This window comes from Chelonia mydas, chromosome 7 (assembly GCF_015237465.2).
Source record: "Chelonia mydas isolate rCheMyd1 chromosome 7, rCheMyd1.pri.v2, whole genome shotgun sequence".
In the NCBI taxonomy this organism is placed as follows: Eukaryota; Metazoa; Chordata; order Testudines; family Cheloniidae; genus Chelonia; species Chelonia mydas.
Window position 1 is genome coordinate 91,737,234 of NC_057853.1, and position 19,415 is coordinate 91,756,648.

At 39.8% G+C, this 19,415-nt stretch overlaps 1 protein-coding gene across 2 annotated transcripts in view; it reads left to right on the forward strand.

The window, feature by feature from the left end:
* Positions 1–19,415, forward strand: part of LOC102943247 (protein FRA10AC1) — a 53,956-nt gene that overhangs the window by 18,428 nt on the left and 16,113 nt on the right. For both annotated transcript variants that reach the window (XM_007053001.4, XM_043550729.1), the window contains exon 8: positions 7,510–7,555. In XM_007053001.4, coding sequence (XP_007053063.1) covers positions 7,510–7,555 — 46 coding nt within the window. The remainder of the gene's footprint in view (positions 1–7,509; positions 7,556–19,415) is intronic.

The window sequence follows — 19,415 nt, forward strand, 5'->3', positions numbered from 1 at the left end:
CACCCTTACCCACTCCTTGTCATTTTCCAGGGTTTGGTGGAAGCATTATTAGCAAAAGTGACTCTCCTATGGGGACAGTTGTCTTACTTGTAAATTAGTCTTGTAGAGAATTCCTCTGCCAGTCCTGGATCCCTCGCTTTCTTCTATCTTTGCTCTTGCTTTCCAGACTAGTCTATTTAGGAAATACTCTCTAGGGAAGGTCACATGTAGTTCCTTATTGGGCCAGATTTGGACCCAAAAGGAAAAATTACATAAGCATACCTCATTAATATAAGTGAGCATGGATAATGCAGTGGTTGGTGGATTGGCTGAGGGATTCTATTAGATAACAAATATACAGGTAAGGCAAAATGATCCTTTATTTTGACTGTATAGCCAGTAGATATGCACAGAGGTATGACAAATTCTGTTGATGCTTTCACCCAAACTTTTTTACGTGTTGCATCACAAGCTTTTCAGAATGGGACAATTTTTAACCGTTTAGAGGTATACTTTTAAATGGGACATGTGAACATTACCACGGTGGCTTGGATCGAACCGTATTGCGACATAAATACATTAGAAGCAACATCTTGCATCTAGGTGCAGGAGACAAACCTAGATCAGGATTCTGGTTTCCATGCATCAACTAAACACTAGGTAGGAAGATGAGCCTTTAGCTTCTTAGGTGCTGCACAAATCACTTGGGACAGGATACTATGAAGTAACAACATAGTAGGCCTGAACTCTGCTACTGGAAATTCAAACACGGAAACCAGACTCCAGTTCAAAGCTTGTCTCACAACAAAATTTGAATCTTAGTATTTAAGTAGTCACAGTGGAGCTTTATCATTAATATTTCACTGAAGCAAGCAGGGTGTTAGGAGGATTATAATTTACACATTTTACTACAGTGACAAAGTAGGTGAGGCAATATCTTTCATTGGATCAACTTCTCTTGAGCGCATACAGAGCTCTTCAGGTTTGAGAAGGATACTCAGTTTCACAGCTAACCTGCATCGATGTGAGGGGGAACCCTCTGACTGCACACCCCTAGTTGTCACCCCACACTGCAGTCCATACGGGATATCATTAAACAGTTACAACCCGTACTCAGTGGGGACCAAGTCCTGAAAGAAAACTTTCCTAACCCTGCTCTTCTGGTCTTCAAACAACCCCCCCAGCCTCACCAAGCACATCATCAGAAACAAGCTCCCCACACATCAGGATGCACCAGCTCAAAGTGCACTAGATTCTGCCGTAACAGATGCAAAACCTGTAGCTATATCTCCACTTTTATGATGATTATTGCCCCCACAAAACACCTTTCAAGATCCATGGGTCCCACACATGCCTATCACAACTTGTGGTGTACCTCATCTAGTGCACTAAATGCCCCAAAAAACAGCTATATGGGTGAAACAAGACCATCACTATGCTCTTGAGTGAACTCACACAGAAAAACGATAAGAGGAAAGTACCATATCACCTATGGGTGGACACTTTCTTCACAAGCGATCACTCCCTGTCTGACCTTTCGGTCTCATCCTCAAGGAAAGCTGCATAACACATTCAAAAGGTGAGCCTGTGGGCTTAAATTCATAACTTTTGCTAGACACTAAAAATCATGGACTTAATAAAGACACAGGATTTATGGTTTATTACAACAATCTGTAAACTACTAATTCCCCTTTTTGTCCTGTGACTGCAAAAGTGTTTCACCTTGAATGATCTCTTGAAATATGTGTTACCTGCTTACACTAAATAATCTGTTCCATCTTGTATTTAGCTGTGACACGCTGACTACCTTTCCCAGACCTGAAGAAGAGCTCTGTGGAAGCTCAGAAGTTTGTCTATTTCACCAACAGAATTTGGTCCAATAAAAGATATTCCTCATCCATCTTGTGTCTCTAATATCCTGGGACCACCACAACTACAACAACACTGTCAACATTTTACTACTGCAGTATTTCTCTGGAGACAATGTTCTGCAGTTTTATTAGATGGGCAACACTACATTAGATTGTACAAGTTATTTAAAAACCAATTAAAAACCATGGACGTAGGATTCTTCAGTGATCCTCAATTTAAAAATGTTTTTTCTATTCTAGTTTAGTGAACAGTTGTTTAATGCAATTCCCATGTTATGCAGTTGATTTATTTGTGCTAGTCTGAAGCATGAGTGGCTCAAGTGAAACTTATTTTAGATCACACTGCAGATCGCTTAGTTAGCCAAGCACAAGATGTTCCTTCCTTAGCAAATTGTCAGCATAAGTAGAATAATATGGAACCTAATATTTTCTATTCTATTGAATGATTTTCCAGTTAATATTTGTCCAAAAATATTTTTGCTCAAATTATATTAAGTCCTGAATGCAATACTTCTTAAGATTGAATTTATGGAAAAACATGGCCCTTCAGAATAAAATTGACATGTTAAGAATCTTATTTAAAATACATTTAACTAGGGCAAATTCAGTACAGATGGAACATCTGATTATTTGTAATGTGATTCTGCCCAGTTTTCCAGCTGGGGTGCAAAGAGCTCAAATGACTTGTCCACAATCACTCTGTGAATAAGTGGCTCATCGTGACTTAAGACCCAGCAACTTTTTGGCTCCCAGTTCTTTTCTATGTAGTTTGGGCCATGTGGCATTTTTTAAAGCATTCTCCGCTATTGCCTTTATGGTAATGATTATTGATCATAAGGGAAAAAAAAAGTAGTTCTGTACAATATATTTCTGTACTGAAACTAGGAACATTAAAAAATGAAGGCAATGCATAATGGAGATTTGCATCATTATATATGAAATACAAATACATGGAGATTTGCACCATTATATATGAGTGGGTTTAATACTCAGATGTACCAAGTTAACTGAAGACACAACTTGGGATAGAGGAAACAAAGGTGGTTTTGAGCCACTTTTAAGTCTTGGGCAGTTGAATCTGGCACCAGTTAGAACAGCCACTAGACTGCTGTTAAGTTATTCTGCCTAGAAAAGTCTTTAGAGGGATCATTCCGCTGGTTGAATTTTGATTGTGCTTTGGCCCTGACATCAAGTGGCCCCAGTATGCTGTGGAGGTACAAAGTGGCTGAATGTTCTGGAGTAGTCAAATAGTTCTAGTAACTTTATTTCGCAGTGTTCCATGCAGTCTTTTTGTTCTTTGACTAGAAGGTTGCTTGGGAAAGTTTCATTTCAGCTAAAGATTTTGAATGAATGAAGGAGGAGTACACAGTACATATAATAATTAAGCAGTGCTTTTAACTATAGCACCTTCATTGGCTTCTCTGTCTCTTTCCACATAAAATTTGAGATCCTGGTGCTTCCTGTCAAGACTCTATATAGTCTTGCTCCCTCTCTCCCTCCAGACTTCTTTCCAGTATTCTCTCTTCAGTTCTCCCTTATCACAACCTTCCACACTCAGCTTTGGAACTTTTTTCATGTAGGCCTCAATGCTTGAAGCAGGCTCCCAATCTTTGTCTGCTTGGCATTCTCTTTCATCCATCAAATCCCTTGTTAAAAGCAACTTATTTCAAAAATATTTCTGACCTTGATTTCCTCACTAGTATTTGTTCCTTCTCACAAACTACAGTGTGTCCTGTGTCTTGTAAATACTTTAGGACATCTAACTTGTCTTGTTCTGTATTGTAAAGTTTACATATACTTAAACTGCATAAGTTTGTAGCTTTGTATAAATGAATAATAATAGTCATAATAAGTCTGAGTTAGGCAGATCCCAGACCATTAAGAGCTTTGAAGAATGTGAACCAATTCCTTAAATTTCACTTGAAAGTAAACACATAAAGGAATGGAGCAGTGATATAATTCGGTCATAATAATCAACCTCACTTGAGGTGGTCTGCTTCTTTCTGGTCAACCATAGATGATAAATAAGCATTATGGGTCACTTGCATCTGGAGTATCCAGGAAATAGTTATGGGTTCAATAGGACCTTAAGTCTTAAAAGACTTAAAACTACATTAATGAAGGGCAAATATGTACCTTGAATAGAGAGGGCCAATACATTCCCACTTATTCCTACACATGCGTCTCCTGTTGCAAGCTAGCACCGCTTATTCTCTTGTCTACATAACCATAAATCACCTCCAGTGCTGCTCTAGCACTGATGGCAACCATGGAATCTGTTTACAGGCAGGGCTCAGGTGTTTTTACCACAGAGCAGAGTTAGGTGACACCGTACAGTAGAACCTCACAGTAACAAACACCTCGGAATGGAGGTTGTTCATAACTCTGAAATGTTTATAACTGAAGAAAAGACTATGGTGGTTCTTTGGAAAGTTTACAACTGAACAGTGACTTAATACAGCTTCAAAACTTTACTATGCAGAAAAAAAATGCTGCTTTCCTTTTATTTTTTTAGTAGTTAAAGTTCAATGCAGTACTGTACCTTATTTTTGTGTGTGTGTTTGGTTTTTTTGTCTCTGCTGCTGCCTGATTGTGTACTTCCGGTTCCAAATGACAGGTGTGGTTGACTGGTCAGTTCATAACTCTGGTGTTCGTAACTCTGAGGTTCTACTGTAGGAAAAAATGCCTAAGCCCTAGCCCTAGCAAAATTTTAGCTACAATGTTTGCAATTATAGACCGGGTCAGAGAAGCAGAGCGATGGTATAATCTGCGTTTCATACAATGTGAGTTATGGAACTGAGCATCTACATATTGGTGATACATTACAGCTTGCAGTTTTTTCTTAGTGGTCTGTATATATTAATAGCATCATGTTCCTCTTATGTGTTTTTTTTGTGTGCACTACATGATGTTGTTACTCCATTTCCATATGACATTTTTGTATTTTTTCTGTCCAGTTTAACCTTTGATAAATGTTACAACATGCAGATAGCCTCCTTTGAACTCAGTTGAGTTTTCCAGTTCAGCCATCAACAGGAGCTTTGTAATCTTTTACTGTCAGCAGCTGTACTCTCAGTTGATAAATTGAAATTCTCCCAGATGCATTCCTAGGCTGCTTTCTGGGTTTTCCATTTAGCAGATTGTATTACGGGTATACCATATGAGTAGTTCTGTAATTAAGCAATAAGTCAGGAGATGTGCATCGTTAAGCTATTGGAGTTGCCTTGTGTTCATCGTGTATCAATGAGCTAAAAATGCACAGTCTGGTCACTACTGGATTATGTTTAAAAAAAAATACTAGAGACAGTTTGGGCATTGAAGGGACACTCAAGTGTTTTGTTTTTTCTCAGAAAATGATATGTAGCAAAACAGAAAATATCTTTTAAATGAATTATTACAATTAACAAAAAGGTAAAATTCACTCCCTGACAAACCTGCCATTTTCTTGGTAAAAGCTAGGAAATAAGAGAAATGAAGATAAGTAAACACATTCTGCACTGAAATAATTGAGAAAAGCATTAAATTTATATGGCAATTTTAGGTGAGTTTAAATACGTATTAACTGGTTTTCAAACAAAATTATATTTACTTAGCTCTCCAATCAGGGTCCTATAGTGTAAATTGCTCTATAAACACATATGAATATGTGGTCCCTGGCCCAAAGAGTTTTAATTTTATATGGTTGACATGTTTATTTGGTCCAGGAATTTCAGATGAAGACACAGTATTGCCAAAATCATGAGTTGGTCCCCCTCAAGAGATCAAGATCATGAGGATTTAAAAAAAAAAAAAAAAAAAAAAAAATGAAAAAACATTATTATTTTATTTTTTTTAACTGTCCCAGCTCATCATTTGTGGGAGTGAGAGAGACATTTAGTGTTTCTCACTTTCCCAAAAGTATTGGTCCTTGCCACAGGGGCTCTCACCCCCACGTCTGCCCATGTCCTGCCCACCAATTGATCCTCACCCCTGCCCCCCACTCAGTTTGGCCTTATCAGCCCCACCTCCATTAGTTCAGCCCCCCATCTCGTCAGCCCCCAACCCCCACCATCAATTCAGTTCCCCCTCCCCTCCCAGTACAGTTCCCTCAGCCCTCACCATCAGTTCACTCCCCTTCCCCTATTCAGCCCCCCAACCTCACCTCTGTGGTGGGGATCGAGCAAGCTGCTTTCTCCCCTATCCCGGTCTTGGGGGTGGGTGGCTACATGGGCTCTTCACCCCCTTTCTGCCCCGGCTAGAGGCTGTAGGGGTGAGGAGTAGAGGCATTGTCCTGTCCATATTTCTCAGAGGAGGGGAGGGAGGAAGGAGCGGAACTGTGCTAGGCTGCTAGACTCTGCTCCCTCCTCCCCTCTGTGAGAACAGTGAGTGGAGGAGAGAAACTCTACTGGCTTCCAACACGGCTGAATTTCTCAAGGGGGCTGGCGCTTCTTGCATCATCGCCAGCCCAGCACCCTCCAAAATTCCATCATTTGACACCACCAGTGTCATCACCAACCACCATGTCATTTCCATCATTCTCAAAGAAAGCACAAGAGTTGGCAACACTGATTAGATAAAAAGCACCTTCCTTCCAGGGAAATGATGTGCTGCTGATCTCTGTTCTCCCCTCTCTGCTTTTTAATTAGCAGTGATCTTAGACCAGACCATTTCCTTCAGACTATCCTCCCTCCCTCTGTGTATCCTGATATCAGCTTTCTTTCTTACAGTCTGGCCTTCTCACTAGACTCCACCTAATATGTCAGGGAATGGTTTGATTTAAGGGTGGTGGCACAAAAAGCAGGGAATAGCGCGGAGATCGATTTCTCAGGGAAAGGGGCCTGTGTTATCTTCATATGAAATTCCTGGACAAAGTGTAGAAACAAAAAGAAATACAAGTTAGGGCAAGTCTAGACTACAAAATTAAGTCGACCTAAGTTGTGTTGACGCACAGCCACTGCGGTAATTGAATCGGTTTTACGTGTCCACGCTATGCTCCTTGTGTTGGCAGCGTGCATCCTCACCAAGGTGCGCTTGCACTGATTTAACTGCCAGTGAGGGGCATTGTGTGATGGTTTCTGAAAGGAAGCAAGCTGACGCTGCGTCAACCTAACAGCATCAACTTACACGTTATGCCTCTCGCAGAGGTGGAGTTATTAGGTTGGTGTAGTGGGTGAGTGACATTGGTGGGAGCTACATTTCTGTGTAGACGCTTAGCAGTGTAGTGTAGACAAGGCCTTAGATAAATGTAGTTTTGTTTTAATTCATGTAGGGATGAGGTGGAGAATGGGATGTTGAAACGTAACTAAAATGTCTATTTCACATTCCGTTTCAACTTCCAGCGCTCTCCTCACTGTATACAGTAAAGAAAGAATTGCAATGCAGAATGAAATACAATTCTTTCTCTCCTGATTTCTCTTACTTTCTGCCTGCTAGCAAGACATTGTAGACTTGTAGATCCGTGTCTACTAAATCAGATTCCATTCATGATTCAATCCAACAATAAAAAATCAGTGAGTTTCTTTTTATTGGGTGGGGGATTAATATTTTATTTAACAAAGCTAAACAAGGAAACAGTGCTAAAAGGCAGCAAGCAGTTGAAATTAACTTTTTAAAATTTTGTATGTCTTTGGAATTTATTTGACTGTTCAGAACTTAATTTCAGTTTTTATCTTTATCACAGTTTGGATTTAGATGGAGACATGAGAAAGAAGTAGTTTCAGGAAAAGGTAATATTGCCTTTCTTCTTGTATTACAGTTCTTACTTGGTTAGTTATTTGTGGTGGGTTTTTTGCTATCTTGTTTGTGCAAGTGGAGGTATAGATGAAAGTTTTCCAAAATGTTGACAATAATGTGTAATAATTCTTAGCACTGTTTGCATTATATCATTTTACATCTTCAGAGTGCTCACTCATCTACATCAGTAATGACTTAGGAAATCTGTGCTTTGTTTTCATCTTGCAGAATATTTGCAGCAAAAAGCCTTTATACTGGTTTTCCAACGTGAAATTTCATGCTCACTCATCTTAAATGGCACTGGCGAATAGCTGGTGCTTCTGCACTACTTAATTATTCAGTGTTATATATAGTTAAGGTTGCCCAGCACCTCCCAGTATAAGACCCTGTTTTTAGGTGCTTACTATTTTGTCAGACTTCAGCCATTTAGGCTAAAATTTGTTATGCAAGGTGTCTGCCTCAGGTTGAATTGCTTTGGTAAATTTCAGTAAAAATGTTTTTTTTTTTTCCCCCCCAAGAATGAGATTAGGGAAAAATAAGGGCTTTTTGTCCATATGTTAAACAAAACAAAAATTATCACAACCATTTAATTGAGACACTCTAGCTCTCCATGGTTTGGAGTAGGGATTTGAAATTTGACCGATGGATGGCCCTTTGTCTGTGAGCCCTTTGCTGCTCTTGTGAAAAATTGACAAAATTTGGCCTTTGAAAAAGTTCAGTTTGCATATGCTCATTAGAGTTTTGCTTGAGTTTGGAAGCTAGATTCTCTAAAGATTCTGTCAGGTTTCAGAGTAGCAGCCGTGTTAGTCTGTATTCGCAAAAAGAAAAGGAGTACTTGTGGCACCTTAGAGACTAACCAATTTATTTGAGCATAAGCTTTCGTGAGCTACAGCTCACTTCATCGGATGCATACTGCGGAAGTGAAGAAACAGATCGATAGATCCAGAAGAGCTCCCAGAAGTCACCCACCACAGGACAGGCCTTAGGCCTGTCCTGTGGTGGGTGACTTCTGGGAGCTCTTCTGGATCTATCGATCTGTTTCTTCACTTCCGCAGTATGCATCCGATGAAGTGAGCTGTAGCTCACGAAAGCTTATGCTCAAATAAATTGGTTAGTCTCTAAGGTGCCACAAGTACTCCTTTTCTTTTTAAAGATTCTGTCAGCACATAGCATGCTTTAGCAGGGCTACAGGGGCTGAGAAGAACTATCCCTGCAATTGCTCCTGGCTGGTGCAGGACATTGTGGTGCCAGGCACAAGAAATGAGAGCAGTGAGACTTATTTGAGCATAAGCTTTCGTGAGCTAGAGCCCACTTCATCAGATGCATAGAATGGAACATATAGTAAGAGGATATATATACATTCAGAATTAAGATGAAAAGGTGGAAGTTGCCAGACCAACTCTAAGAGGCTAATTAATTAAGATGAGCTATTATCAGCAGGAGAAAAAAACTTTTGTAGTGATAATCAAGATGGCCCATTTCAGACAATTGACAAGAGGTTTGAGGATGCTTAGAACTTGAATTGATTTGCAAACTAGATACCATTAACTCAGGCTTGAATAGAGACTGGGAGTGGCTGGGTCATTACACAAATTGAATCTATTTCCCCAAGTTAAGCATCCTCACACCTCGTCAACTGTCTGAAATGGGCCATCTTGATTATCCCTACAAAAGTTTTTTTTCTCCTGCTGATAATGGCTAATCTTAATTAATTAGCCTCTTAAAGTTGGTCTGGCAACTTCCACCTTTTCATCTTAATTCTGAATGTATATATATCCTCTTACTATATGTTCCATTCTATGCATTGTTTAGTTTTTGAGTGCAGTTATGTAACACAAAAAAATCTACATTTGTAAGTTGCAGTTTCACGATAAAGAGATTGCACTACAGTGCTTGAATGAGGTAAATTGAAAAATACTATTTCTTTTGTTTATCATTTTACTGTGCAAATATTTTTAATAAAAAATTATAAAGTGAGTACTACACTTTGTATTCTGTGTTGTCATGGAAATAAATATATTTGAAAATGTAGAAAAACATCCGAAAATATTTTGGTATTCTGCTTTTGTTTAACAGTGTGATTAAAACTGAAATTAATCGTGAATAATTTTTTTGAGTTAATCACATGGGTTAACAGCAAGTAATTGACAGCCCTAGTTTGTAGTTATAGGGAAGATAGCAGGTATCATTTCCTTATCTTTGATTCAGAAGTGAAAAAAGACACAGGCCCCGCTATTAAGATAATTTAGATATGGATAATATACTGGACAGATTCCAAGGCCTTTAGTGCAGAGATGTTACAAGGGCTGATTTGGTGCTCAATTTTATCTAAACGTGAGAGACAGGAGAGGTAATTTTGTTTGTCATAGTATTCTGCTGACATGGTAGATAAGAAAAGAATAAATTCTACAGAATACAAAAAGAAAGCTAGGAAAGGCAAAATTAATGCTCATTCTTTTATTACTACTTTAGGCTGTTTTTACTCCACAGAAAAACATTTGATTCAGGATTTGAGATTCAGAGAGACATTTTTTCCTGTTGTCTATTTTGAAACAATTTTGATAAAAAGAGTTCTCTAGATTCTTTGTGTGTTGACTAAATGGTACTAAAGCATATGAAGAGATTTATTTCCTAAATACCGAAACCACTGAGGTATCTTTGAGTAGGAACTGTGAGTTTTCAGCAGCTGTGCAGACCTACATCTACTCTACGTTATGAACTAGTATGATAACTATAAAGATAAAACAGTAAAGTCAGTTTTAAATAAGCAAGAGTTGGCTGTTCCTTTTCTTCTGGGGTACATATGGATGCTTAAAAATCTCTGTAATCTCATTTTTTTTTTACCTGACTCCACCTGATACTCAGAAGCTAATAGGTCAAAATATCTTCACAAACAAATTATTTAAAAATGCACCAATTATATCAAAATAAATTTCCTTAGATTAAGTTAGTTATGGTACGTGAATAAGGGGATGTATATAGTCATTCAGGTATTTGGTAATATCTGTGTAGCATCTATAATAAAATGGCTGTGACTTGAACAATAGGAAATGGGTGGGCACGATATTCTCTGCAAATTTTGCTGGATGTAGGCTGTTTGGAGATATACTAGTGAAGGGTTTCAGAGTAGCAGTCGTGTTAGTCTATATCCGCAAAAAGAAAAGGAGTACTTGTGGCACCTTAGAGACTAATAAACTTATTTGAGCACTAACAAATTTGTTAATTTCTAAGGTGCCACAAGTACTCCTTTTCTTTTTACTAGAGAAGGGTGTTGCAAAGGCAGGCTTATAAGGGAGATGCCATCATGTCAAAGGGACTATAAAAGTATTTACCAAACAGTGTTTCTTCTTTGAGTACCAGTCCCTATATGTATTTCACATAGGTGTACACATGTTCTCCGTGTATCTGAATATGGGGGATTCTTGAAAGTGGTATCTGTTGGTCTGCTCACATACCCTTGGTCTCCTTGTGCTTCCAGCTGAGGAGATAAAGGGCAGAACAGACTGGCTGCTTCTCCAGTTCCTTCTTACGGCCACATGGCCTGTGTCAGAACCTTCAGTATCTGAAGATTCATCTTCCTCATTTTATTCTTTGGTCATACATATATGTTAGGTAAGAGGATCAGCAGAGGAAGATATGAAGGTTCATCAGCCTTACTCCACCACCAAGAAGAGCAATGTTATAACACTCAGATTTGCTTCTTGATAATATTAAACCTAGAGCGAGGAGACTATTTTATTTTCTGGAATGCAGTATACAAAATGGACCATATCTATGTCTAAATCACAGTATTGTAGTAATTTGTGTTTCTATTAGTTTAATATTTTATTAATTTTAATAGCTGTTTCATCATGAGCAGACGTTGAAAGGTTACAACTATGGCTGTGCATATTCTGGAAGACTCAGTTTATACTGAAATTCATTAAATGGGCCCTGATATTTAGTTTATAGATTCATCCAGCAAACTTATTCATGATTGGGAAATGTCAGGAGAGGCAGCATGATCCAGTGGACAGAGCACACCCGTCTAGAAGGCAGGAGATCAGGATTCTATTCTTGGCTCTACTGCTGACTTTCTCTGTGAACCTAGGCAAGTTACTTCACTTCTCTGTGCCTTTGTTTCCTCTCCCACCTACTGTCTGTCTTGTCAGTTTTCATTGTAAGCTCTTCAGAGCAGGGACTGCCTCCTACTATGTGTTTGTACAACACCTAGCACAACGGGGCTCAATCTGAGTTGGGTAGATGCTACTGTAATACAAAGAGTAACCATTAGTAACATACACCCTTTGTTGGAATTATACCACTTGGGGATTCACCTTTGCAAGGTGAATCTCCAACTGGCTATTTAAGTCTTGGCATAGTGCAATGAGGATAGAACAGAGCACGTTTGGCCCATTTGCTTTTTAATGGCAATTAGTGTACCTGGTGGTATTAGGCCTGTTGGAGTTCCTCATAGTCCTCTACATTTAACTAACCTGAACATTTTAGGTTGTAAACAAGTTTTACTGTTTCACTATTCTATAAAAGGACAAAAGGGAGTAGCAACCATTTTCTGGAGCTGAGAAACATGTCATTGTATGCACTCTGAGAGGTCAGTATTTGTTATTCAGACCTGGCAAAATCACATCAGTATCTGCTTTTAAGTAATTGAACAAGAAAGAGAGTTCCATGTTGCTTCGTGTGGCCATGTTTGCAACTCTAGGGGATATTGCAGTTAGGCTATTGGTGTTCAGAGACCACTGCTTATTATGTTGAGTAGTATTGTCTTATTGCTTCCTTGCACTCCCCCGTCTGTCTGTGTCCCTCTGTTGTCTTGTCTTATACTTAGATTGTAAGCTTCTTGGGGTTGGGGATCATCCTCATATTCTGTTTGCACAGCGCCTACCACAATGGGACCCTGGGCCATGACTACAGCTACTAGGTGCTATAGTAATATAAAAAAAGACAAGGTGGGTGAAATATCTATCATTTATTGGACTAATGTCTGTTGGTGAAAGAGACAAGCTTTTGAGTTCCACAGAGGTCTTCAGGTTTCATTTTCCTCTGATGACCTGAAGAAGAGCTCTGTGGAGCTTGAAAGCCTGTCTCTTTCACCAACAGACGTTAGTCTAATAAAATATATTACCTCTCCCACCTTGTCTCTCTTGTATCCTGGGACCAATACAGTTACATAACACTGTAATCAATAATAAAAAAACGTCACTTAAAGGAATGGTCTTCAGAGGCTATGGATGTAAAAGGAAGTCTTGGTATATAGGCAGGTTAATTAAGCAATATATCAGAGCAGCAAAAGATGGGTATAATAAACATGGGGGAAACAAGAGGTAGATCTCTTTACATAAGGAGAAAATCCTTATGACTAGAGGCCTTCAAGGAATAGGAACCAAAGTTCATGGATAGTAGCTACACTGTCACATGCTTAGTAGAATGAGCACTTCCTTCCTTCGCTGGCAAGAATGCTTCACAGTATAAGGATTGGGAGAACATTAGTTCTCCTCATTAATCCAAACTGAAATAATTCATTTTTGGAGGAAGTGGTCCTTTCAGTAACTAGGCTTGAGAATTACAGCATTTCAGCTGCCCCAGTCCTGCTCTAGGAAGGAGACAATGCCCTGTAGCTAGAATTCATAGACATGCTTTCTCTGAAAAAATGAATCCACAAATAGGAATTTATATTTTAGGCGTTTATAGAAATGCTTTTCTGCACTAGAATTTGTGCACTAAAGTGATTATTCTCAGTTGCAAAGTGTAATTTCTCTATTCACTACATATTAGAAAAATCAGGAATTATATTATTTGGAAGTGACTTTGATTTCTGAGGAGTATATGTAATGTGTTTTTTTATAATGTGTGTGTGTGAATGATTTTATTTTCCATCTTTAAGTCAGGGAAGCGGAAGTGGAGTAAGACAGCAATAGGAACAACGAGAAAGCATATATGCTGTTTTTATCATTTCAGAAATACCAGATGTATCAAATAGCCTATAACTGGAATTATAAATATACTTCTTAATATTTTAGAACTATATCTAACATTGTCTTATGCAGAAGGTGCAGCACTTCAGTTAAAAATCTTAATTGTAGGTGCAGGTTTAGCTGCCTTAATTTCTGAGTAATTGAACTGGCATTCTTGTTGATCAGTATGGCTCAGTAAATAGATCTTTTTATTATGTAGCTGAGTTCTCTTAGGCCTGTTGTCATAGTAGCCTTATTCATTTTTTATAATGATCTCACACTCTGTGGGAGAGAGCATGAATTTTATTAGTAAATATTAAGTAATCTGTTTAATGAAGTAAAGAGTAGGAGTGATAAAGACAGTAGACAATCTTTATTAGTGGACAGCTCAATCATAAGTGCCTAATTTTTTGAAAATTGTAACTGGTGCATCTGATGGCCACGTATGCATTGTACTGTATCCTATAATTTGTAGTTTTAAATCTGCAAATGTAACCTTCATACTTCTAATTTTCTGATATGTTTTCAAGTTTAAATATTAGTTTGTAACTCGCATGGTTATGTTACTGGTGGTGGAGTACAGGAAATCTTAATGCAGTAAATGTGCCCTAAACATTCAGTAGGATAACTATAAGAAAATGTTACAATGTGCCCTAAACATTCAGTAGGATAACTTATGAAAAAAAAATTAAAAACCCTTTGTATAAGTGTCTCTAGATGGGTTTTTTTTCAACTGTTTCATATTTTATATTCGACATTTCATATTCATTAACGTGGTAGAAAATTCAAGATTTATTTAAAACCATTCTTTCCTAAATGTTTATTAAAAGATTAATGTTTATTCTATAGAGACAACTATAACTTAAGCAGCATTGAGCAATAATACACTTCACCACTATGGGGCACAAGAATTCAGTATTATACGGTGTAGCAGGGACTGTTTTTTCAGATCTAGTTCTTTGATATATTCTTTTGAAACAAGTGATTATCCCTAACTTTTTTTTCCTTCATGCAAGATGTTTGTTTTTGTTTTGGTTAGGATTGTCAAATTTCATTCAGTAATGTAACAAGATATATTAGTAAATGGGAGTACAACTCTGTTTTGCATCAATCTGCTTAGCTATGAATATTTGCTAAATAGTATAAAAAAGGGGTGACTTTTGCAGCACTGTTAACCTATAAGTTTGTGACATGTCCTTATTAAGGACATGAAAATAGTGATGATATTCAGTTTTTCCTAAGGGTTGGATTTTTTTTTAAAGCAGATCCATTAGGTCTTGTACCTTCATCTATTTTCTATTATTATTTTACATTTTTTTCCTTTAAATCCAGGATTCTTTCTTTCATTTTTCCTTCTCTTTTATTCAGTCTTTTTCCTTGGGTATTATGAAGGGAAATCACGTTTGGTGACCAGTATGTCCTAGAACTGAATCATATCTATACCTAGTGACCATTAATAATTGTAATATCTATGCCCAATTTTCAGTGGCAGACTATACAAAACAAATATTCACGTCTTTTAACTGTGATAACACACAATCACGGAGTTCATACTTTAAACTTTTACTAATTTTATGTAATGTAAGAGAGAAATTTTTTTGACTGATACATAGTAGGAAATGTTAACACTTTTCAATGACTGTATTTGTCTTCTTGCCAACACCCAAGTTTCAGATACAAAAGACCTAGGTAGGTCAACTGCAGATAGACAAACCCAGAGATGCATTAAACTATAATGGAAGTATTTGGCTCCCAGAATAAAAGCGTACACCTTCAATGAGAATTTGTAGTTAAGAGAAATGGTTATGTCCCAACTGTTAACAGTGTAAGTACATATAACTATATCATAGTTAGCTAGTTATAATAATTACATAATTATGCTGTAGAAACAAACATGTAGAGATAAAAATATGCATTGTAAGCTTTGTAAACTAAATGTACCAAATTGGCTAATGGCCTTAAATATTTTGTTTTTAAAAGTGCAAAGGTTTGTAGAATGCACTATATTATATTTTATATATATAGTGCATACTACATGTGTGTGCTGGTTATGTTGTGTAGTTGTGTATATATAAAAAATATTACCAGCTACATAACCAGCATACACAATAACCCCAAACGTCATTCTGAAGCCTTGACTGTCTGAGTCAGTGTGAAATGATGGAAATAGGTACACACGTGATTGCTTTTAGTTTAGAATATCACCAGGGTCACTGGGATTCATGGTCTGTCACCTAACCACTTCCACATGTAATCTGAGGTTTCCCCAGCATTTCACCAGCAAAGTGAACAGAGGTGATGTTGATAAAATGCGGGGGTACAATTTAGAGGTTCTGGTGTGAACCCTGGCAGCAGAAGCGACGCCTGGGGAGGAATACGCTATATGGTCTTGTGGGCTGCAGCACAGCCGTGCGCCGCCTTTAGTGCAACACAGAGCAGTTTCCTAGCACCATCCAGCTCAGAGCCAGCTCCTGGCAAGCCCCACCTTTGGCCACAGGCTCCCGGTCCTGCCTGGACTTTGGCTGCTGGATCCCAACCCTCCTGGCTCCTTGATGGACTCTGTGAGCTTGGACAAGGCAGCTGGGCCCAATTCTTAGGACTACAGGTGCAGCCCCTGCACAGATACGTGCCCGCACAGGTGCAGGAGGTTAAATGCAAGGCCTCCCCCTCTGTATAATCGGGGATCCCTGCCTCGCTCCCAGCGGTGCACTGTGGTTTGTAAAGAGCTTTGAGACTCTCGGAGAGACACTGCTGGAGCAGGGCAAGCTAATTGCTGTGACCTGTGAGCCAGCCTCTGAGGCCATCCATGCTGCACTGAGACCTTCCAGATTTCTGCCAGCCTAGGGGTAGCTCTGAACGCCCTTCGCTCCTCAGGCAGTGCCCCTCCATCCCTTCCCCACCTTCAGCAGGTAGCTCAGGCTATCCGGAGCAGGCTGAGCTCCTGTGCCCTGTCTGTACCCCTCAGCTCTGCATCCAGGGGCACATGCAGGAGGCCGCCCTACCAGGCTGCCGCTGTCTGTGCGGAAGGGCAGCCGATGGCAGGAGGCATCTCCACCCCAGGATGGTATCGGTGCCACTGGCAGGGAAGGAAGGAGCCAAGCTGTACTGGACCCCTCACCGCACTCTCCCTGGGCTGAGGTTTGGTGTCATCTCCTCCCCTCTGCCAGATCCCAATTACCCCTGTGGCTCCTGGGGGTCCCAGTGCAGCCTCCTTAACCCCTTCCTGCCTGCACTTCAGCCAGGGAACAGGAGGTGACTGGGCTATGTTGGGGGCCAGTGGCAGCCTGTGTAAGTGGCAGCAGTGCTGTCTAGGCAGGAAGGGACAGGACTGCTTCCAACCTCAGGTGAGGCAGTGGGAAGGGGTAAGCTCTGCAAAGACACAGGCCAGGGGCAGCTCCTGGGCAAGGCAAAGGGAATGATGGCAGCTGCCCTCACTAGATGGCTCTGAGCAGAGCCAATGTATAACTGTTGTAGTGGGGAAGGAGGGGAACAATATAAAGATTCTGGTGTGAGCCCTGGCAGATATCGGGGGGGGAGGACACGTGACCCTGTGGGACACCCCTCCCATGCATTGCCTCTGAATATGGTGTTACCTACAGAGTATGATATTCAAACTAGATCATGTTTTAAATGGACATTATGTAATATAACTGCTTCTTAAAAGATCTTTTTCATGAAACCTAGGCTGAATAGTGCCATATTATTGAACCATTTGAGATCTCATTCAGTTATATGCAAGGTTAAAACACTAAATCACTGGAGACATTCTACTTAAATCACAAATAAAATTTATAAACATGAAATAGAATGATATGAAATGTCATTTTTGCTACTAAATACTAGAGATACGGAAATCTTAATTTTTATACAAAGCTGGACAGAAAAATCAGAAATATTTAAAAACAGTTACAATGTTTTATATTTTGGGTAATAGCTTTTATACAACAGGATAATAAATAAGAAAATTCCAAATATTTTGATTAATTTGAACACAGCATGGTCTGATAATACACTCTGTATTTTGTTAGACTTTACTGGTGATGCATAATAGGGAAGTTATTACAGTTGTATGTGATACAACCTAAGTTCCCTCTAAGCTGCGCGGCTGCACAGCAGGCTATCAACAGCTGCGCAGGTGGGGAGAAGTGCCTCTCCCCCAGCCCCGGAGCTGCTGCGGCTGGGGACAGGTGCCTCTCCCCCAGCCCCAGCTGCGGCAAGAGAGGGCTAGGGGGAGTCCTCTCTCCCCGCCGCAGCCCAAGGGCAGCCTGCACTCCAAGCCCCTCATCCTCCCCCTAGAGCCCACAACCCCATCTGGAGCCCTCCTTGCACCCCAGCCCTGAGTCCCCTCCCGCATCCTGACCCCCTCATCCCTGGCCCCACCCCAGAGCCCTCACCCCCCGAACCCATCATTCTCGGCCCCACCCCACAGCCCGCACCCCCAGCCAGAGCCAGCACCCTAATCCTCTGCCCCAGCCCTGAGCCCCCTCCCACACTCTGAACCCCTTGGCCCCACCCCTGCCACACCCTTACCTCATTCAGTGTACAGGATGAATAGTGCATAGAGAATAAATCAGGATTGTTTGGAGCATGAAGCTGCTTTTAGGATCCCTGCTTTATTTGCTCTAGTAGATGGAATATGTGTAGAGAACAAGGTAGGGGGTTGGCAGGAAGTGAGAATGGTCTGGTGGATAAGTCAGGGGAATGCCACACAGGTGTACTCAGTCTATGCCTCTCTCTCTCCCCCATCTTCCTATCTGATGCAGAGCTAGTCTTTTAAACCTTAATATTGGTAGGTGGCCCCTAATTGCATATTCCTTACTTTCTGGATGCCTGACTTGAAACAACCCGGGTTTGGATGTAGCCATGTTGAGCACTGAAAAGAATAAGTGTAGTCAATGGGAGTTGTAGATGCTGAAAACTTCTGTCAATAAGGCACTGTGGGGTAAAGGAATGAGCGCAGGGTTAGTATTTGAGATCCTGAGTTCTAATCCTGGCTCTGCCACTGACTCTCTCTGTGTCCTCAGACAAGTCTTGGTCTCAGTTTCCTCACTGGTAAAATGGGGATAATAATGCTCTCATCTCACAGCAGAGAAAAAACCATTAATGTTTGTGACGCATTCAGACACTATGATGATAAGCGCTCTAAAAAAGGCCAGGAGAAAATGGATAATTCTGTATTCAGTACAGGATTTGGATGGTGTGAAGTAAATAAGGCGAGGGACACTAACTGAATGATGATGAGAGAACATTATTTTAATGTAGTTTTTATGTATGTAACATTTGGGTTTGCTGACTGCATGAAATCTTCGGTGTTTCCAGGCACCACCTTTAAAAGAGAGGCTAACTGGTAATAAAACTGATGCATGTGACTATTGTCTATGCCTGTGTGGGGGTTGTGGTTTTTGGAGTCATGAAACATAGTTGTACCTAACGTCCAAAAAACCTGGATGTTTTCTATGATACATGGTATAAACTGCTACTTACTTGCTCCTTCTTTATGATAAAAAAAAACAAAACACCTTTTTTCTGGTGTAATGAATTTTGCAGCATTATTTAAATGCAAATTCTGTTTTCTTTGTTTCAAGCATTAGCATTACAAGTGGTTTTCCACTGTAGAATTGAAGTATCTGAGGACACTGTCAATCCATTGGTTAGCAGCTTAGGCAGAACATTCTGAGGTTAATCTTTTGAAAACAGTACTGGAGGTGAGCCTATTAATACAGATCCTTGTCACCAGCTCGGTGTATGAATGTATCCTCTACCAATTGGGTGTATGTTCTCTGTATTAAGTATGGTAATAGAAACGCAGTGGTGTCAACAACATTGAATACAAGTACACTGTTTACATAATGTAACAAAACCAGAAAGTTCTTAAACAAGTTGTTTCATACTTTACTCA